Genomic DNA, 23,089 nt, shown 5'->3' with positions numbered 1-23,089 from the left:
GACAAAATCCGTACTCAAATGTAATGTCAACATACCTATGTCACACATCACAAGTCCATTAAGAATGCAAGCAGATGACACACGTTGGTAACCACACCTGTGAAACCGTAATGGAAATGTACAACTCAGTTACCAAATACTGCTTGAAATTGACAGACAGGATGGAGGTAGAAGTGTGAAAGTACTTGTAGTAGGCAAGAAAGTGTTCTCACCTGTGTGTCACTGGAAATATTGCTGGATGACTGAGTCCCTGTTGTCAATGTCTTCTTCCTCTGCTTCCTCCTCATCACTGTCCACAGGCTCCACAGCTGCCACAACACAGTCATCTGGACCATCCTCCTGCAGAAAAGGCACCTTGCGTCGCAAAGCAAGATTGGGAAGCATACAGCAGGCGATGATGATCTGGCACACCTTCCTTGGTGAGTAGAATAGGTAACCACCTGTCATATGGAGGCACCTGAACCTGGCCTTCAGGAGGCCGAAGGTGCGTTCGATCACCCTTCTAGTCCGCCCATGGGCCTCATTGTAGCGTTCCTCTGCCCTGGTCCTGGGATTCCTCACTAGGGTCAGTAGCCATGACAGGTTGGGGTAACCAGAGTCACTTAATAGCCACACCCGGTGCCTCTGGAGTTGACCCATCACATAAGGGATGCTGCTATTCCGCAGGATGTAGGCGTCATGTACTGGTTTGCCAAACATACCATCTGTACATTCATGGAATGATAACTCTTCCGGTTCCTGTACACCTGTTCACTCCTGTGGGGGGGGGGACCACAGCCACATGGGTCCCATCAATGGCACCTATGATGTTAGGGATATGTCCAAGGGCATAGAAGTCACCTTTAACAGTAGCCAAATCCTCCACCTGAGGGAAAACGATGTAGCTCCTCATGTGTTTCAGCAGGGCAGACAACACTCTAGACAACACGTTGGAAAACATAGGCTGGGACATCCCTGATGCCATGGCCACTGTTGTTTGAAATGACCCACTTGCAAGGAAATGGAGCACTGATAGCACCTGCACTTGAGGGGGATTCCTGTGGGATGGCGGATTGCTGACATCAGGTCAGGCTCCAACTGGGTACACAGTTCCTGAATTGTGGCACGGTCAAAACTGTAGGTGATGATTAAATGTCGCTCCTCCATTGTCAACAGGTTCACCAGCGGTCGGTACACCGGAGGATTCCGCCATCTCCTCACATGTCCCAGCTGACGGTGCCTAGGAAGGACAACAGCGACCACAGAGTCAAACAACTCAGAGGTATGTACCCACAGCTATACAGAACACGAAACATAATCCAAAAAGTTGTCTGTATGTGTGTTGAGTCCAGGCCTAGGTATGTGTGACGCAGTTGAAAATTAAGCCATGTGGGCCCATGAAATGGCGGCTGTCTGACCTCCAAACTGGGACAATGGGATGTGAGGTAACTGCGCTGGCGTTGTACACCGTCGCGGTAGGCGGTCGAAGACCGCTGCGCAATGCTGCATTGGTTAACATTGGACCCTATGGGTCCCAGGAGCCAATGACAAAGTGCGCTGGCGGTGATAATACGGACCGCCGCGGACGTCACCGCCGCGGATGTCACCGCCATTTTCTATCTGGTGAATCACTCGATACCTGATCTTCGAGAGGAGAGGACCTATACTGCAAGTGCTGCTGTGACCTCGGTCTGGAAGAGACAATGGCTTGTGCGTCTGGGGAAAGGGCCCCTGCCTTCACTGCACAGGAGTTGGAGAAGCTCGTGGAAGGGGTCCTCCCCCAGTACACGCTACTCTACGGTCCTCCAGACCAACAGGTGAGTTCACAAAGAGCAAGTTGTATGGGCTATGCCTGGGTGGAGAGGGCGGGTTGTAAGAAGGAAGGGGGCAGAGTTCTGCGAGCATGAAGGACTGTGAATGCATGTGCCACTTGGCAAGGGTAGGGATGTGGGCCACTCACTTCGACGGTGCAGTTGGTAATGACTTCTCTTCTTCCCCTGTACATTTCATGTAGGTCAGCACCCACCGGAAGAAGGATATTTGGCGTGCCATCGCCCAGGACGTCCGTACCCTGGGGGTCCACCAGAGACGGAGCACCCACTGCCGGAAAAGATGGGAGGACATTCGCCGCTGGAGCAAGAAGACGGCGGAGGCTCAGCTGGGGATGGCCTCCGAACGTGGGAGGGGTGCCCGTCGCACCATGACCCCCCTGATGTTCCGGATCCCGGCGGTGGCCCACCCTGAGTTGGATAGGCGCTTGAGGGCATCACAGCAGAGACAAGGGGGTGAGTACACTCTCATGCAGCGGACTTTGCGGCAGTGAAGGTGTCTGGGTGGGGGAGGAGGGCTGTGGGTTTGCCTAGGCCATGGCGAGTTCCGTAGGCTAGGCCCCTCCGTAATGCAGGCCATGTGGCACTCCACCCCACCTCTGTAGAGTGCCAATTACAGGTATACATGCCCCTGTGTCATCTATGTGTGCTGATGTCCACCATAGCCATGTAGGCCATATCCCAGGAACTGCATCAGTAGAGCCCAACAGCGCGACGTAGTGCAGGGGGCTGCTGTGTCTGTATTGACCGCCAACGGTAGTGGTAAGCCATGCACTCAACCTGTCTTTCTTCTGTCCCCCCCTCCCCCTTTTGTGCTCTCCCTGTTCTTTTGTGCATCAGCATCATCAGGCGGAGGTACAGTGGTACCGGAGCACGAGGGAGCTGCATCCCACATGGCCATGGAGGGCACACCACGGACTCTGAATACACCAGTGGGACGGTGGGCGAGGGGAGCTTCACAGCGGTCACAGGATCAGCAACCAGCGACACGGACTCGTCCTCTGATGGGAGCTTCCTTGTTGTGGCGGCAAAATCTGTGCCCCCCACTTCTACAGGTACAGCCGCCACCCCCCCCTACCAGCACCGCCCTCCCAGCAGCCCCTCAGCCTTCGCCCCGTGCCCGCTCACCCAGGAGGGTGGGCGTCACCTTCGCCCCAGGCACCTCAGCCCCTGCCCCTGTCACCTCTGCTGCCCTCAGTGAGGAGGACATTGACCTCCTCAGGTCACTCACTGTTGGGCAGTCTACCATTGTGAATGCCATCCAGTGTGTAGAAAGGGAGTTGCAACACACTAATGCATTCCTGGAGGGCATTCATTCTGGTCAGGCTGCCCATCATCGAACCCTGCAATCTCTGGCCTCAGCACTGATGGCAGCCATTGTCCCTGTCTCTAGCCTCCCCCCTCCAACCTCCTCCACCCAGACCCAATCCCCTGTACCATAGCTTATCCCAAGCACACCATCAGACCAGCATGCACAAACGTCAACACACAAGGGAAGCTCAGGCAAACATAAGCACCACACATCCCACAGGCACTCACGCAAGCATCACCCACATACAGACACAGCAACATCCACTGCATCCACTGTGTCCCCCTCCTCGTCGTCTCCCTCCTCCCTCCCAGTATCGTCTACACTCTCACCTGCATGCACTACCACTACAGCCACTACGTCCCGCACCAGCACACCCACCACCACACCCCGCTCACCTGCACTCACCACCCCCACTACCATTTACACATCCCCTGTGTCCTCTCCCAGTGTGTCTGTGACGCCACCTCCCAAAGTACACAAACGCAGGCACACACCCACCCAACATCCATCCACCTCACGACAGCCTCCAGCGCATGCACCTGCACCCAAAGCAACAAAAGTTACACCTCCTACAACCACCTCCTCTTCCTCCACTCCCAGACCCCCTCCAGCTACCCGACCCAGTGTTCGTCAGAAACTTTTCCTGAGCAACCTTGACCTCTTTCCCACCACCCCCCCACCCCATAGGTCCCGTACTAGCACCTCAGCCAAAAAATCTCCGGTACCAGTGGTGCCTGTTAGAGGTATGTGGAGTGCACCGGGACCCAGGGCAGCCAGTGTGACACGGAGCCACAGCACAGCCAGTCCCCCCCTGTGAAGCACCAGAAGTTGGACAGTGCCTGACGGGATAGGGGGAAGACTCCAGCCAGCAAAGCCGCTCACAGGGGTCCCGGGGGGACTGTGCACTCAGCTGTGACTCCTCCCAAGGTGGGGAAGGGGCAGAAGACGGCGCCAAAGTCTGGGAAGAGCAGCATGGCGGAGAAGCCCGCCATCATCCCCGCTGCCCAGGAGGCCACCGCCAGCCCCATCGTCAGTGGCCAGGAGGCCACCACCAGAGTCAGTGCCCAGGAGGGCAGTCCCATCGTCACTGGCCAGGAGGCCACCTCCAGAGTCAGTGCCCAGGAGGGCCCCGGCAGCCACAGCCCCGCTGGGCAATGAGGGACCGCCATGGTAAACACCGCTGCACAGGTCAGAGACAGCAAAGTCAAGCACCGCTGAACAGGGCAAGCACCGCTGAACAGGGCAAAGACCGCCATGCAAGCACCGCTGAACAGGGCAAGCATCGCTGAACAGGGCAAAGACCACTGAACAGGGCAAAGACCGCCATGGCAAGCACCGCTGAACAGGTCAGAGACAGCAAAGTCAAGCACCGCTGAACAGGGCAAGCACGGCTGTACAGGGCAAAGACCGCCATGGCAAGCACCGCTGAACAGGTCAGAGACAGCAAATTCAAGCACCGCTGAACATGTCAAGTACCGCTGAACAGGGCAAAGACCGCCATGGCAAGCACCGCTGAACAGGGCAAGCACCGCCAAATCAAGCACCGCTAGCCCATGTGCGGCAGGGGCAGTGACGGAACTGGGACCGTCACGGGGAGAGTGATGCACTCTGGGCAACAGCACCCCTCCAGAACCAGTGGAGAACAGCATCCACTACTTCAGTCCTTGGCAGGATGAAGCACTCTGGGCACCAGTCCCCCTCCAGAACCAGTGGAGAACAGCATCCACTACCTCAGTCCTTAACAGGGAGAAGCACTCTGGGCACCAGTCCCCCTCCAGAACCAGTGGAGAACAGCATCCACTACCTCAGTCCTTAACAGGATGAAGCACTCTGGGCACCAGTCCCCCTCCAGAACCAGTGGAGACTGTTATCGACTTGAGAGACTGTGGCTTTGCACTGCCCAGGATGGTACAGTGGGCAAACCACCCACTGTAGAGACTTGAGAGACTGTGGCTTTCCACTCCCCAGGATGGTACAGTGGGCAAACCACCCACTGTAGAGACTTGAGAGACTGTGGCTTTGCACTCCCCAGGATTGAAAAGTGGGCAAACCACCCACTGTAGAGACTTGAGAGACTGTGGCTTTGCACTCCCCAGGATGGTACAGTGGGCAACCCACCCACTGTAGAGACTCGAGAGACTGTGGCTTTGCACTCCCCAGGATACATAATTGGGCATGGAGCCCCCTCGTGGATCTGGCGATGTGCTCTCATCCGGCTGAGGTGCCCCCCCTTCCCCCTGAGGTGCCTGTTGTATTTCGATCTGATGCCCCTGCAGTGTTCTCTCCGTTTTGCTCAGGTATCGTGTGTGGGCCTCGCCCATGCATTTTGGGCCCAGTGGTCCACGGACATTGATTGGTGCATACCTGCACTACTAATCGTGATGTATATTTTGTTGGATGTGAAATTATATCTGTATATATTTGGTTACTGTATTTTGATACATTACAATGGTTGCACTCATTTCCTTTTGTCTTTGCATTCTTCCGGGGGGTATTGGGGTTGTTACTGTTATGTTTGAATAGGCATTGGTGTGTGTGTTGTAGTGGGTGAGGGTCGGGGTGGGGGTGGGGGTGTTGCGTGTGTGTGTCCCTGACTTTTGCCTCCCCTATGTCGTAGGTGCAGTACTCACCGTTGTCTTCGGCGCCGGCGTTGCTGATGATCGTACAGGAGCAGGAAGACTATCGCAGGGAGTATTTGAAGTTCCGGCTCCATGGTGGCCTCCTTCCTCGTGGAGTGTGTAGAGGTGAGCGTTTTCCCATTGAAATGGCTGTTTTCGCCGTGTTTTTATCCACAGTGAATCCGCCCCGGAAAAGGTGGCGGATTGGTAGGTTGTGATACTGTGGGCTGTACTTTGTCTCCCACCTGTCTGTTGGTAGTGACCGCCGTGCTGTTTGTCTGTACCGCCGTGGTGGTCGGAGTGTTAAAGTGGCTGTCTTTGTTGGCGGTTTCCGCCACGGTCATAATTCCCTTTTTTTTTTTCGCCGGCCTGTTTGCAGTCTTACCGCCGCTTTAACACCGTCCGACAGGGTTGTAATGACCCCCTATGTATTTCAACTGATCACCTGCAGATCATGTTCCATGTGCCTGAAAAAAAGGAAATGATAACACTTGCAGCTTGACGAACATCTTGGAAAATCGCTTATAGTTGGAAATGATACTTAGAAAATGAACTAAAGATGGATACCACCCTACTGAATAATCCATGAGTTGATGCTAACAGTCGAGCGTATTTTAATCTAATTTCAAAGCTTCTAAACTGAGCTATATCTCAAATCAAATCAAATCATTAACATTTATAAAGCGCGCTACTCACCAGTGCGGGTCTCAAGGCGCTAGGGGGAGGGGGGCTACTGCTGCTCGAAGAGCCAGGTCTTGAGGAGTCTCCGGAATGCGGAGTGGTCCTGGGTGGTCCTGAGGCTGGTGGGGAGGGTGTTCCAGGTCTTGGCTGCCAGGTAGGAGAAAGACCTCCCACCCGCCGTGGAGCAGCGGATGCGAGGAACGGCAGCGAGCGCGAGGCCGGTGGAACGGAGGAGACGGGTGGGGGCATAGAAGCTGAGGCGTCGGTTGAGGTATTCAGGTCCCTTGTCGTGGAGGGCTTTGTGAGCGTGGGTGAGAAGTCGGAAGGTGATCCTTTCGCTGACTGGGAGCCAATGCAGGTGTCTCAGGTGTGCGGAGATGTGGCTGTTGCGGGGTACGTCGAGGATGAGGCGGGCGGAGGCGTTTTGGATACGTTGCAGACGTTTTTGGAGTTTGGCGGTGGTCCCAGCATAAAGGTTGTTGCCGTAGTCCAGGCGGCTAGTGACTAGGGCGTGGTTCACGGTTTTTCTGGTGTCGGTGGGGATCCAGCGGAAGATCTTGCGGAGCATGCGGAGGGTGAGGAAGCAGGAGGAGGACACGGCGTTGACTTGTTTGGTCATGGTGAGAAGAGGGTCCAAGATGAAGCCGAGGTTGCGGGCGTGGTCTGAGGGGGTCGGTGCGGTGCCAAGGGCCGTGGGCCACCAGGAGTCGTCCCATGCGGTCGGGGTGTTGCCGAGGATGAGGACTTCCGTTTTGTCTGAGTTCAGTTTTAGACAGCTGAGCCTCATCCAATCTGCGACGTCCTTCATGCCGTCTTGTAGGTTGGTCTTAGCGCTGGCGGGGTCCTTGGTGAGGGAAAGTATAAGTTGAGTGTCGTTGGCGTAGGAGGTGATGATGATGCTGTGCTTGCGTATGATGTCGGCGAGGGGGCTCATGTAGACATTGATGAGTGTTGGGCTGAGCGAGGAGCCTTGAGGGACGCCGCAGATGATCTCGGTGGGGTCTGAGCGAAAAGGTGGGAGGTAGACTCTTTGAGAGCGGTTGGAGAGGAAGGAGGCGATCCAGTCCAGGGCCTGGCCTTGGATCCCGGTGGAGCGGGGGCGGGTTATTAGGGTGCGGTGACAGACGGTGTCGAATGCAGCCGAGAGGTCGAGGAGGATGAGGGCGACTGTTTCACCGTTGTCCATCAGGGTTCTGATGTCGTCTGTGACTGAGATGAGGGCAGTTTCAGTGCTGTGGTTGGTTCGGAATCCGGATTGTGAAGGGTCGAGAAGGTTGTTGTCTTCCAGGAAGTTGGTAAGCTGTTTGTTGGCTTATTAACATCATCAATTTGTCAGAGAATATCCTACTGTGCACACATTTAAATCGTGTTCACCCCAAAACATATAGACAGACCTGTGATTGTGTCAGTCAATGCGACAAATGTTCTCCATCCTTCAACAGGAACACTGAGGCCTCCTGGTGGGTAATGTTTCATCTTAATAGCTGTCATTGGCACATTTCAGGTCACAACATTCTCATAAAAAGTATACAGAATGCAGAGTTTTGAAGGTTTATGGTTTAAAGGCATTGGCATGACTTCTACTAGAACCTCTGAGCATGCCAGAATACGTACTTGGGACCATAATTTGGGTAAACATTTAGAGATAGTTTAAATCATGAAAGGTGAATACAAATACACGTGTAGCATGCTCACATTGGCTGAGCCACTCAAAATGCTTATTATACCGGTACTAATGTGTTCCTGTATTCTAGTTTCTATGAGATTGTGTAGCAGGACATAGAGAAGGCAGAGAAAGTTGATATTTTTATCTTCAATTCTTCTTTAGATTTCGGGAGTTGGCGCTGAAAGCCTTATTGCCCTCATACTGTTGGGCTTTAACATCTGTTAATTGCCCATCCCTCATTGTGCATGCTGTACTTCAGTTGAGGCCTATAACTGAAGGGTGGGCAGTTAAAAGTAATTAACACTATGTCCAGAGGACATAACCATTTTTAGGGTTGAGCGCGCAATCGCTCTGGCCCCTGTTGTAATCTCTCTGTGGGCTTTTAACCACACCCATGTCACCACCATCACTTTAATTGGATTGTGGGCTTGCCTTTTAAAAATCGCTTGATTTCATTTGTGAAATGCATGCATACGTCATGACTTTTCTGGTGTTTAGCCCTCCTCGACAGCATCGGTAAACTACTGAAAACATACGAGGCTCCATGTTTTGTACATGGATTCTGGACTACTTTTCCATTTTATTTCCTAACGCGATCTTGCTGGGTAGTAGTCAAGCGCTTTGCATGACATCGACCCTGTTACATGGATAATTGCAAAACTGCCAATAAGTTTGACTGAGAGCGAACTTCTGTTTCCTTTTGTGTGCTCCTTCATGCTCATGGCGTGATACTTTGAATAGACTTGCGTATGTAAAACTGTTGTACTTTTCATTTTCGGTTTATGTGGCAAGAAAAGTCTGGTTAGGACTTTACAACTCCAATAGCTCTAAGTCGAACAAATGTGAGAACCATTGCATTGCAAATGATTGTTAAATTTTGTTATATGGGAGCAAATGCATTTGAGAGATGCAAAATATGGGCACTGGAGCCCTCCATTTTGTCAGTTAAATTTCATAGATAATTTCTCTTTGGGGATTTCTTAAATCCTTGCACATAGCAGTTTGTATATTTAAAGCAGTGGGAGGGGTTCCTCCAGGTCTAGTGACACTGGATAACATTTGGGACATCTGTCGTAATTGTGCAGCTACCACTTACGATGTTACCGCTTCACAAGTAATTAGCAGAGTAGGCACTGGAGCCCCTTTACAAGAATGAGGGATGTATAATTATTTTCAAATTAGTTTATCATTTTATGATTAGGTTGTCCCGTGATGATGCCTTAACCAAGTTTAGCTAGCGGATTTACAATGTATTAATTCTGCCGTACTGTGATTCACTACTGATACCAGCATGCAAGAGGAAAGTATAACATGAGCACGGCTGGCTTAGTGTCATCGGCTGAAACATCACATCAGTAAGTAAACAGGATGTGCAGCAGAATATATACAAATAATAACACACATTGAGAGGGACTTGATCCTGTAACACTGCTAGTTAATACAGTACAGGAGCGGAGTTAAAATTCAAAATAAAAAACAATCAGTTAGCATTCATTAAACAATTCTGCTTTCAGCTACGTAAACCAGAATGCAATGCATTGGTATGCCTTCAGCCAACAGAGCATTAAGCTGAGCAAACGTTAAAGTTTTAATGATGTACGGGGGCATTCTGTTATCAATAGCAAATGTTGCCATATTGTTTGAAATAATTATGTTCCTATGGTTGTATTTTGTTTTATCACAGGTTGTTTGACACAAGAAAGCGTAATGGTGCATATAAATACTGATATATTTATATGTATATATATACATATATATACTGGAAGATGCAGGATCACAAGAAAACAACAGCCAGCCAGGGCAAAAATCTGGATCCCAAAGGATACAAAGAGCCACAAGAAAATGTAATATCCAAGAAAGAAGTGACTCAAACAGATGATCTCATTAAAGAACAAAAATATATTTCTACTACAACGTTTCAGCTTCCGCCTTCCTCAGGTAGTACAAGATGGTTTATACATATATATATATATATATATTTATTTTTTTTAATTTATGTATATATATATAATAATATATATCACTCGCTATGACAAGTTTTATTTTATGAGGTCGAGCTATTTTTAGATTCCACTGGACACTTCTGGGGAGTGGACAAAGAACAGGTGTTCTGTTCAGTCAGAAACTGAATTAGCAATTAAAATGCCTTTAAACCTTATTCTTGTCACATTTGCTCTCTGTTCAGAGACAGAGTTCAAATGTCAGTTTGTCTTCTTGCAATGCAACTATTTTTCCTTGTGACTGCAGAGTTCCAGGATTTTGTAAGGTGAACTGTCTGACCTATGTGAAATGAAAGGCTTTTGATATAAGGTTTTTCCTAACACACAACATTCCTATAAGTCAACTTTACAAAAATTTCAAAATATATTTTAGTAGCTGTGAAAGACAATTTTTTCTACTTCTGTGTGATGAAAAAATATTTTAATAGAATGAAAAAAAAGTCAGAACACTTTACTTGGTGATGTGCAAATAAATGTTTTCTGAAACCCAATTTTCACAAATTATTGTATATGCCATTTTACTGGGACATATAGTGCCAATCAAAAAACAACAGTTCGGTAGAAGGCACTTGACTTAACAAGTGATTGCTAGTACTTTAGTTCCTATACATACTAGGTTATCTTTACAAGTGTTCCATAGTAATCAACACATTTATTGAAAGTTGTGATATTGATTCATCAGCATATTCCAGCATTGCCATATTTACTTACTTATCCTACTGAAATCAAGCACAATTTATAAGCGTAGCAAAAGTGCACATCTTTATGTTGAATCCAAAACCCCTCAGCTTAGTGGAGGACATTTGAAGCAGTCGCATCTTTCTCAAGAGGGACTCAAGAGGGACATTAGGTAACAACATGAGTTATTGCAGCTTAGTGACAGACTTGTTAAACAGTTGCTTCTGACTTGAGAGGAACATCTAGTAAAGTTCTGAAGTGCTGAAGTCCTGTAAAAGACTTCAGGCTGTTTCTTCTGACTCGAGAAGAACATCTAATAATTACTTGGGTACCTGTAGCGATGCGAAAGACCAGATCAATTGGCTTTGCCAGAGCTTTTTTGTGCTATAAAACCTCAATTGGTTAATGTAAACACTATAGATGGTTGTGTATATGTAATCAGAGAAAAAAAATAATTGAATCTGGGTTGGTGCAGTAGGGACTAGCGACTTCTTTATGTATAGTACCATGAAGTCCCAGCCTACGACTGTGAATGGACAAGTCAGTATTTTAAAATTCTGCAACTAGAAGGCACTGTGAACGCCCAAGTCATTTTTTAGAATTCTATTGCACACAGATTATGTCACTCAGTGTCACACATTTGGCAGCAGAATGTCGCTCATAAATAAATCCACTAAACCATGGAAATGTCCCACGACATCAATCTGAAACCAACCCTTGTAGTTAAGTTTAAAAGTTGACTAGTGAAGATAAACACATAATCGCCGACTCACTGAAGTACATTGTTGTTAATTCTATTATTGTGATTTATGTGTTTTAATTTGATTACCATGAGGCCTTTGCAGTTTAGCACATCTGGGCGAGAATTCTCTCAAGGCATCAATTGATGCGAGGAATCTGGGCCGGGTGGTCGCTACGCGTCGTGGCCATTATTTGTAGACTGGAATTAAAGCCTGTGAAACGTTTTCCTGCATAAAGCCTACCTACTACACTCATACCAGGCACCCTTTCTGTCACAGAGGGTATCCTGCTGAGTTTCTATTCTCCAGCAAGCGTCCATATCCCGGCCTCCCTCCTACTTTCAGTTCCGTTTCTCCCGCACAGAACACGGAGCTTGTCATAGCTCCCTGTTTATCTGTTAAAAAAAGTGCACGTCAGTTGGCTCAGGGACTCACTGAATCCACTCCCTGATTGTTAAGGTGGAGTCACAGTAGGGGCAGATTACAAGACTTTTGGCTGTAAATTCAGTATTACTTGCCCCTTCTGTCAGTTTTAGGTTATGTAATACACTTCCCTTTGCCTGCTTTAGTACTAGTTTTAATAAAGACATACGACATCGACCAGTTTGTTCTGTTCATGGGCGTCTGTCGGTGCCGCTTGCAAATGTGTTGATATCTGCGACTACCTCTCTTTGTGACTGTTGTGCTGTGTGATCGGTTTTAGAAAGTCTCGAAACAGTCACACGAAATGTCCCGGAGAGGGCGAGCGAAGCAGTGAAATTAATTCCAAATTGATTGTAGAAACTCGCTTAAAAAAAACAGAGTGAAATGGGGGAGGGGTATTTTGGCAGAAAAGGGAACACTTCCCAGTGTCTTTGTAAATGTGTCTATCGGGTTTATATACTCAAAGGGGAAATGTGGAAGGAATATATAGATGGCCAAACGTAGGTCTCATATTTTCCCGGTTAGTGGGTGAGGGGTAACGGGAGAGAGATCTGTGAATCGGGTCATCATCTCACTGGTCCCCCTTAAGAGCTGCGCTTAACGAGCCAACCCCGGAGGGGCGTGGTAGCCGGGAGCTTCAAAAGCCAACAGTGATGGATCCTGAGGGGCAGCCTGAGAGAGCATCTCACCACTTCAAAGGGAGCTTCTGTCACCAGAGAGAGCTTGAGAAATCCTCTCCATTGAGAGATTCTGACAAACCTTACCAGAGCTTCTGACAGCAGAGACTACCAGAACTTCAGATACCCTGTCACTGGAGAGACCCTCTCACCAGAGAACCCGAAGCATCCTTTCAATGGAGTGAGTTTACAAGACCCTACCACCAGAGAGAACAGTTGGCGCTAGATCGAACCTAAGATACCATTTTATGAGAGACAGACTGGCCGAATTTGCCACCTAACAGCGCTCACTCGATCCTGTCGCCAGAGAAATCCTCAGACACTCGAGAGGTCCTGTAGGGGCTGTCACCAGCGGGACTGACAAACCCGTGACCGATAGAGACTTACAGACCCTTTCATCAGAGCGACTGGCAGATCCTATCAAAATACAAAATAAAAAACTGATATGCCAGGTCACTAGAGAAAGCCTGGCTGAGGGGTCACTAGAGACAGGGTGACAGCTCGTGACCGGGATAAAGACTGACGGTCCCTTTCACTACAAAGACTGACAAGACCCTATCACCCTCAAGAGAGTAACAGACACTGTCACCAAAGAGAGACTTACAGAGAGTGTCATCTGAGAGAAACCCTGACAGACCTTGGTTTAAAGAGACAGCCAGAGAGAGACTGCCAGTGTCGGTACAGTGCGAGGCTGACGGGCGCTGTCGCTAGAGAGAGCCTGACACAAAATATCCTGTCAGAGTTTGAAGGTGTCGGACTCGGTAGCCAATGAGAGCGAGCCCCGGACAGGGACAAACAGAGCTTGAGCTGAAAGCGTGCAGCAGCAGCGGAGATGGCGTGGAACCAGGTACCAGGGATGCCCGAGCTACAGGCTCAACTCACGGCGATTCCGGAGCTTTACCAGACCCCGGCAAATAAGCTGGACGCCTGGATCGAGCGCTTCCTGCAGCCTAACGAGACCTTCAACTCCCAGGTGCTAGAGGCCATCGACAGGATCGCGACATTCCTGAAAGAGAACTGCTTCAAGACCACACAGGTGCACAAAGTGGTGAAGGTGAGTCCTCCTGCCACAGGGAAGTAAATACCTTTAGTTGGATTATAACAAATCTAGACACTTTACTTGGTGATGCACAAATGATAAATATTGCCTGATACCTGATTTCCCCACATCAGCCTTTGTGTGCTACATAGTTTTATCAGGAAAAGTGTAAATGCAAATTTAGTAGCCATTCCAAGGAAAATGTGCTGTCTGTGGATGAGGGTGTACTACCACACCATGCTTTAGTAAGATAATTCCAACGGTGTATTCCAAAATGTGCCACTGGCTACATATCACACGTTTACCACACTGCTGCTGATGGGCGTAGCTAATTTGTTATACTTGGTGTGAGTATGACATGTTCACAGTCCCCATGACTTCAGTTATACAACATTGACTACTGCACTCCCTCTCTGAAAATGTTTCTAGTGCCACTGCTGTTGCCTATCAGCAGTGTGTGTGCAGCGTATACGGGTGTTGCTGCTGATAGTGGGGGCCCTCATCCCATTCTGCACTGGGCCCCCCATCATTTTTCATCACGCCATTGATTCTAATAGTTCTCTGACGTTTCACCTCCACCTCCACCCCTTCACTCCACAGTCCCTTCTCACTGAGGATAATACACAAAAGCAGAAAAAATAATTTAACTTTAAGTATGCCCCTGGGGCAACCCTGTGAGGTGTATAAAGCACTGCTCTTTAATTTTTTTCAAGTTTAGCCCCATTTAAGTAAAACAAAGTCAAATTCACATCAAAAACAATGCACCCTGTCAAAATGAGGGCTTTGGGCCTCATTATGATGACCGCCAGACCCACAGTGGCGATCGGACTGCTGCGGTATTTGCAGCCCAACCGCCTCACTATAACCGTCACGGTCCGACCACCGACACCGCCAGGCTGCTGCCAAAAACCTGCAGCCTGGCACTCCCGGCGGTTGTAATCCGATAAATAACGGTGATTACACATGGATGAATGATTTAACAAGGGTGTGCATGGATGATGGATACAGAAAGGTTACATCAGTCTTACATGTTGAGACCTCAGGCAACAGTAGCAAATGTTTTAAAAATGCCAAGAATTACTCATGTTTTGCCAGGTAAAGCATTAAGCAGGAATACGCACCACCGTACAACAGTGGCCACAATATTTAATGAATTACTGCCATTACGAGTGTTCAGAATTGCGCTGGTCACTAATCCTTAATCCATGTTCACATGTACTGGAGCGCTGTTGAGAGCAATGGCTGATATATACCGGTGCCTTGATAAGAAGCATCTGATAAGTAAGACACAAAGAATAACTTCCCAAAACAATGACATGACGGACTGTTGCCCAGCCCTGCAACTCAGTCTGGTGTAAAAGACCACCAGATTTCCATAACCAGGCCACGCTCTGTCTCTTCCTGCCTCATACCCTCTCCTCCACCCGGGGTTGCACTAACCTCTGGAGAAATGTAGGGTCTTTCTCATAATGTAAAATGATGTGCTTTCCCTGCAGAATGTGAACAAGGGTCCCTTGAGTCTCCCATGTCTCAGATATTCACTGGTCTTGAGTGGAATTGGGCCACTCCGAATGCTTTTAGGGCCCCTGAAGGGCTTACTGGGACCCTGCACTGCAGGGACAGCATGGGCTTCAATGACTTATGTTATACCCCTGAATATAATGGGATTCTGGACAAATCATGTAATCTCCTGGTGCCTAAAAATGACTGTGACCTTATGTTCATGTAAAGCTCTCTAATACCTTTGGGTCATGTTTGCACTATATAAAAGGGGACATAAATCAGGGCATGCAATAAAATATGGAATCAATCAATATTTTAATATGGGGTCCCATTCACAAAATGAAGGGGCCTTTTGTCAGTTTCTCCAAAATGCTTTTTCTTGTTTTTTTGTTAATTTTCAAGCTTTAATTAGCTGCACAAATGTGTGAAGGACACAGACTAGTAAAAATATAGCGTAGGACAGTTATGCAAACACAACTCACTTACATACCCACTAACACACCCATGCAGACACTCACAAACCAACTCACACATCCACACAGCCACTCAGATACCCATTCACACACCCATACAGCCACTCTTACACCAACTCAAAGACCCCACAGACACTCACACACCTACTCACACACTCACAAAGCCACTTACACACCCACACAGATATTTACATTCCCACTAGCACACCCGTACAGACGATCACACAGCCACTGACACACCCACGCAGACACTCACACACCCACTCACACACCCATACAGCCACTCTCACACCCACTCACAGATCCAATGCTACTCACATACCCACTCACACATCCACTTAGACATCAACACAGACATGTATATCTCCACTAACACACCCATACAAAAAATCTCACAGCTACTGACACACCCACATAGCCACTCACGCATCCACTCACACTCCCATACAGTCACTTACACAACCATTTACACTTGCACACACCTTCTCACATAGACTCTTACAGCCATACAGACACTCATTCACGCACCCACACAGCCATTTACACACCCACTCACAGACCCACACGGCTACTCATACACCCAGAGAGCTACTTACACAAGCACTGATACATCCATAAAGCCACTTACACATTCACTTGCATTTTAGTATTTTAAATGAGAGAGCAAAACATTTGCTAGTGTCTTCTTTAATACTTTATATGTATATTCTCCTTGGTGAATATTAAAGTAGCCAGATACGCTACTTTGATATAACTTATGTGGGGTATGATACATGTATACATAGAAAAACTCACAAACACTTAAACATACAATTGCACAAAAACATAAAACATGTAGTTTGCTCTTTCTTTGACGTAGCAAAGTGGTTCTAAAAAGAACATTTTATGGGGGGGTGGGTTTTCTCAAAAAAAGTTTTGTTTTTTGGGGGTCTTTTTTGCTATGAAAGGAAACTAACAAGGGTAGTAAAAGTAGTAAGGCAAAGCAACTTGGAAGAAGCAACTGGCTCCAGTCCTTAAGAGGAAATAAAGGTGGAACAGTGAGGTGATTTTTTTTTTTTTTACAGTTGTGGTTGTTCACAGCATCCAGGAACTCAGCAACAGAAGGCATTTTTATTGCCATTGGAATATGGCATTTTCCAGAGTGAATCACCATGTCTGGTAGTTTTTGGTACACATTGCGGATGGTAATCATCTAGTCAGGGTGTTAAGGGTCCCAAAGATGGTCCAGCTGCTGATATTGATGCTGCACCACCTCACTTCTCTCACATCACCCATTCATACCTCTGTGTATGAATGGTTTTTAGATGTTTCCACATACAGGTTATGCCATGTGATTACTTGTCCCCCATACCTCTTGACAGATTTTTGCTGCCTATATTGCATTGCAAAATTTTTGCAACAACTTTTTTTTCTTCTGAAGGGATGGATAAATGTTTCCACACGTCTAAAGCCTTATTTGGATGTGGGATATCTTTTTATTCTTCATCGTGCTCTTCAGCTTCTCTTTTACCTTCAGCAGAAGGCATATTGTCTTTGAAACCCTCTTATTGGAAGAAAAGCCAAAAAAGAAGGAGCTGTGGTTTTCAGTCTGTCTCTAGAGAGATGTGAAACCCAAATAACTGATTTAGGGTGTGGTTTGCAATCTGCATGGATAGAGACTTATTGTATCCAATTGTGAGAAAAGGCCTCTTTTTGACATGGTTAGCCCTCACTTTTTGCCTGATGTAGCCTAGACATTGTAGTGCCCAGGGCCCCTGCTAACCAGGTTCCCTGAAACAGAGCTCTTTCCCTAAAACTGTTGTGATGCATTGGCACAATTGGATATACTTTTAGCTACCACTATAAGTCCCTAGTAAAAGGTACTTAGGTACCCAGGGCATGGGGTATCAAGGGTAGGCCCCTGAGGACAGCAGCACTAATTGTGCCACCCTCTAGGGCCATGCATCGAGGTGCTCCCAGCCCTGCCACTGCAGGCTGAATGTCCTGATGAAAACCAAAAACACAAACTCGACAGGGCACACTGCATATACTATGGGTAAGACACCCCTCAGGCAGGCCTTTGAGCCCTAAAGGCAGGGTGCACCATATTATATGTGAGGGATTCGCTGCATGAGCAATATGCCCCCACTGTGTCCTTGTCAAACCTAGGACATAGTGAGTGAACAGAGCAGCCATTTTAATGCACGGCTGGACACTGGTCAACACGAGCTACATGATGGCCACTCTGAACCATGGGTTGTTTGGTATCAAACAACTCAGATTGATAAATCCAAATTTTTATCAGTATTGGTTTTATCCCTAAATGTACCCAGGGGTTACCTTAGAGGTGCCTCCTGCAAAAGCTAACTAGCCTTGCATGGTTGCTGACTAGTTCTATCCAGCCTGTCTCCTCCAGACACCCAATCTACAAACCTTGGGAGAGAGCACTGTCTTTCTGGTTTGTAAAACAATGCCCTTCCTGGGTGTAGGTGTTAACACTTCCTCCCTCAGGAATGTGCACTGCCCTGGCGGAGAGCTTCAAAGGGACACCTCCAGAGACCTTTCACCGCTGCTCCTGCAAGAACCGGGAGCCGCCAAACTTCTCCAGCTGGCACAGTGTGCCCACAAATTACTTCGATCAACCTGCAAAATAAGAACTTGGCAAATCAACTGTGAGATTTTATATGTATATTATAATGTGACTTTCCATTGATTCCTAATCTTCCGATGGCACAGGCAATACCTAAAAAACGCATATCCGTTGAAAGTGCTATAGTGTCAGCTCGATTCCTAACACCATACTTTAAAAAAAACTGGGCATAAAATAATTCTCCAGAGGTGCATAACAAATAAACAATACATTATAATGTGTAAGATGTCACATTTAGTCCTCTATGCACAAGTACATCTCCCAGAGATATCCATCATATCCTTATTTTAGCGCTAGGTTCCTGTGCACGGATGGATCCCCACTCTTATTCTTAATACTTCATATCTCAATCTTCGATTAGGCAGCAAATCAGACAGAGGAACAATTCTTTATTTTGCCATGCCATCCTCATGAATTGAACAGAACCTTTACCCCCTAGGTATTGCCAATCTTTGTGTCTGGACAGCTCTTTACAAAATACCTTTAGTTCTGTCTTAGAAACTTCCACATTTAGATTCTCTGGGTCCGACTTCCCTTTCATAACAATGCCAATATCATTCAAGCATTTCTTTACCCGCTGAGCCCAATCCCTTTCACTTTTCACTATCTCATTCCAGCACCGTAAAGCAACGTTTTGGTCTCTACACCCCTCCCCCAGCCTTAACCAAAATCTAATTAAGGCAATTTGTGCCAAAATATCCCATGCCACCAAGCCTGTTTTTAACCTCACAGCCTGTATCAGGGCTGATGCAAGGAGGGACAACACATTATTTAAACACTTCCCCTTCTCCCTGTTCCAGTCATTTTGCCCATTCACACATTGCAACTCAGCTCCCTATAAGAATTGTGATGGAATCATGGCAGCATAGGCTTTTAACACTGGTCGATTGGACATTTCCCCATAATCCCTATTTGATTTTTTCAGGCCACTTATCAAGGCAAGCACTTTTACCTTTGCTGATTCATTGTGCATGACCAATCTCAAGGATGCCTCAAACCACACCCCAAAATGCTTACATTCCTACACCTGTTCCAGTTTTTTATAATCTAAATACCAACTAAATCTGGAAGTTTTAGTGCCAAAGCACAGCACCTTAGTCTCCTCCCTATTCATAGTAAGTTTTTTTACATGACAATACTCTGCAAAAGCGTCCAGCTTTCTTTGGAGGCCTAACTCCGCTTGATCAATAATCACAAAATCGTTGGCATATAAAAGACACACCATGTGATTCCCATCCATTTTGGGGCTGGCTCCTCTTTCTACCATCAGTGCGACAGGCAGATCAGCAATAGACAGAAAACAAAACAGTAATGGGGCCAACACACAGCCCTGCCGCAGCCCATTTTTTATCACAATTTTCTGAGTTAGGGTCCCTTCCACATCCATAATAACTTGGGCCCACTTATTTGTATGCAGTTCTTTAAAAATTTGCAGCAAACTCTTTGAAATATCCTGCTTAATCAGAGTGTCCCACAAGCACTTATGGCCCACCAAATCAAAAGTAGCACAGAAGTCGACAAAACAACAAAACAATCTTCCCCCTTGATCTATGGACTTCCACGCGATGGCCCAGAGGGAAAAGCAATGAGCAATTGTTGAATGGCCCTCCTTAAAGCCACCCTGCTCTGGGGGAACAATACACCTCCGCTCAGCCCATTCCTTAAGTCTCCCCAAAATAATTGTTGAGAACAATTTTCCTCCGGCCGCCCTGGTCAGTACAAAATTATATATAGTATGCTTAATATTTGCTATAGTGTGTGCGACGACCCTGAATCCTAATCAACATCCCTCATACATTCCTCTCCCCTATAATCAGGTGAGGCTACAATTGCATAACTTTTTCAATTCATCTTAGTCTCCCGAAAGGGGACTGCACAGTTATCTCCAGGGCTTTCCTGTCACCATACCCCTTCTCGTCAGCCTAACTTGTCTTGGCCCCAGCCCTGCATGATATCTGAGGAACAGATTATTTGGGGTTTCAGCCTCCAGTATTTCAGATCTCAGAACCACCTTGATCCCTTCCTTTTGTACATTCTTTTCAGCATTTACGATCAAAGACTTTACCAGCTCTGAATACAGCATGACTTTAGTTACATCCTCCCCTTTCCTGTTTTTCGTAAAGCCCACCTGTCTAAGATCCTTGGTCCCTGAATCATTCAGGCTGGGACACTTGGAGAAGGCAAACAATATTTTAGATTGATTTAGAGGGACTATCTTTCTAGTGCAGTTTCTTCTTTTCTAGTTCTATGCTGGTTCTAAATACGACCAAAGGTCACTTCCAACTTCATTCCCTTTGCCAGTTGTTGTAGTGTCACACTTACTCCTGGACATGTTGTCTTTCCTTTCTTTTTTTCACCAGGTCCCCTTTCTGAACCCCCTGCTTTCTGTGACTTTCCTTACTCCTCCTTGTTTAGTCTTCCCGGTTGCTTCCTGGCATAGGCATTGGATATTCCCTTCGTTATAATCTCCCGGAGACCTCCTACCCTCACCTTCTAACTTCCTAGTGCTTCTAGTTTCTGTCAGGTTAATTTTATTTTGATCTCTTTTTTGCTTTTTTACTTTAACAATACACCCATCCCCTTGCCAGGATGCCTTTATTTAAACAGGGTTTGTTCTTACTCCCTTCCCTCGCCTCACTCTTTTTATCCTGGGTACATACTGTCTATACTTAGTAGACTGCCCAACTTCCTAGCAAGCACTGGCTGCATTGAGACATAAACACTCTGTGGCCTGACCGAACTCGAGGCCTCTCCCCCAACCTCCGCCATGCTTGGGACTTCAGCATCTTGTCTATTCCCATCCCCAGGGCTAACCATGGTTGGCATAAGGGCCTTTATCTGTTTTAATTCCCCCACAATTCCCTGAAATTGGTCAAGCTGTACTTTCAAAATATCATGACTCATTACAGACACCTCCAGCAACCCTTGCAAGGTCTTCTGCAAGATCAACATTATATTTATCATGGACACTGTGGATTATTCAGTGAAATTTACATTTATGATGGAGTTTTGTCCTGCTTCATCTAATATTCTTTTCCCACCATCTGGGCCCCACCCTTCTACCACCTTAGCACCCCCCCTACAATCAACAACGTCCTCCAAGGGTACCCTTCTTCCATATCCCCATTCCTTTCAGCTTTATACTGCCCTCCAACCTCAAATAATGAACAAAGTTAGGGATGATGATAGTCTGGGTTCAATGTTAAGATCATTGTGACTTGATGTGTCCTCCAAGCTTATCGTTGGCAGACTTTACTCGAAGGTTATGCCACCGGACTCCTCAATTCGATCTTTTTCTATTAGTCCCAGCTCGGTTAAAGATTGAGGTGATTTCCTTTTAAAGTGTCTGTCCACAAAGTGCTTTATTGATTTGTTTGCAGAAACTCCCTCAGAGCCTTTCTGTGGAGGATACATAAGCTGAGTTTGGCCCCTTTTATGCCCCCCTCTAGTCTTTCTTTCACCTTCATTTCCAAATCCATCCAAATCTGATTCTGGCCTTTTGTCCAGAGACATTGTGGTATCCTTGTGTTGGCAGCTACTCAACCCTTTTAGCTGCTGCCCTTTCCTGGGTGCCATCTCCCCTTGATAACTCCCAGCACCCAACCAGTGACAGCTCCTTGTTTCTCTTGCCCCACCCGTCAGGTTAATTCTTCCTTATGGGCTCCTTTAAGTTCCTCCACCTCCACAACAAATTTCCAACAGTTCCTTTATGATCACAGTTTATCCTACAATCACATCCAAGCACTTACCTAAGCTTGCTGTACCAGCTCTTCATAGGGACCGCCAAACCGCTGCCACCGTCACCGCCCCAAGAACAAGAACAGCCAGCTTACGGTTCCTTTAAATCCTTGAAGCCATTCCTTACGCCAATTGCTGCAGACAAATCCCCAAACAAGTCCACTGCTTTCCCCATTACTCCAAGCCTCTCTACTTACCGACGGGCACATCACCGTGTTCTGTGCACCTGGGCCCCCCCCCGGGGAATGGGTTTCCCTCCACTGTCCGGAGGCTAAGAGGAGACTCAATGTGGCCCGTGGCTGTCCTTTTCTGGGCCGTACATCAAAAGGATTGACCAGTTAAAAACACCACTTGCTGCTTTGTGGAGTCTCCTGGTGTCCATAGCTATGTTTTTCAAATCTGTAGAAAGTTCACCGGCTTTCCTTGCTGCATCACTCACGTCTATTCCGTGCAGTCGCCCTCTAACCATAGAGTACTTGTATGGGCTCTTTTCTCGAATTTGCGGTAGCTCCGCGGATTCATAAAATGAATTAAAAAAAAAGACTACATAAGTTACCGTGCCTGATTTGTTAATTGTTACATTTAAGATGTATAAGAATAAATGTGTGAATAAAATGTATTTATAAACAATTAAAAATGTATATTACCTAATTATTAAAGTTTTAGGTGAAATTGTTGTACAATTTATACTAAAAAAAAACTGGTGAAATTCACTGAAAAAAACAAAGGTTAAATGGAGATTATGGTTAGGAAATAGCTTTAGGAAACCATAGAAATTCACTGAAAAAAACAAAGGTTACAGTGATGTTATAGTTAGAACATAGAATTAAAAAAAACTTAGAAATTCAATGAATAAACAAAAGGTTACAGGGACATTATATTTAGGCTCAGATTTTACACACACAAAACCATGGCAATTCATTCAGCAGTTGCAGTTAACTGAGCTAACTATAACTTTCCCCCGCCATGCATTGCTTATGAAGTCACATATTACAGCACTCATGACATGGTCAGTGACATCTCAAATGACATCACTGATGGCATCAGCCAGCAAAATAAACTTCAATATACTCAATAAAATACCATTTGTTTTAACTAATAATA

The 23,089-nt window shown here is 46.8% G+C and overlaps 1 protein-coding gene across 1 annotated transcript in view; it reads left to right on the top strand.

The window, feature by feature from the left end:
* The first annotated feature begins 12,890 nt into the window (after positions 1 to 12,890).
* Positions 12,891 to 23,089, top strand: part of LOC138266179 (2'-5'-oligoadenylate synthase 1-like) — a 30,758-nt gene continuing 20,559 nt past the window's right edge. The window contains exon 1 of the mRNA XM_069214653.1: positions 12,891 to 13,657. Within this exon, the coding sequence (XP_069070754.1) occupies positions 13,436 to 13,657 (222 nt within the window). The 5' untranslated portion in view covers positions 12,891 to 13,435. The remainder of the gene's footprint in view (positions 13,658 to 23,089) is intronic.

The sequence above is a fragment of the Pleurodeles waltl genome, chromosome 11 (assembly GCF_031143425.1).
Source record: "Pleurodeles waltl isolate 20211129_DDA chromosome 11, aPleWal1.hap1.20221129, whole genome shotgun sequence".
Taxonomy (NCBI): domain Eukaryota; kingdom Metazoa; phylum Chordata; class Amphibia; order Caudata; family Salamandridae; genus Pleurodeles; species Pleurodeles waltl.
The sequence above is the reverse complement of the archived record's forward strand: the minus strand, read 5'-3'. Positions and strand labels throughout refer to the sequence as shown.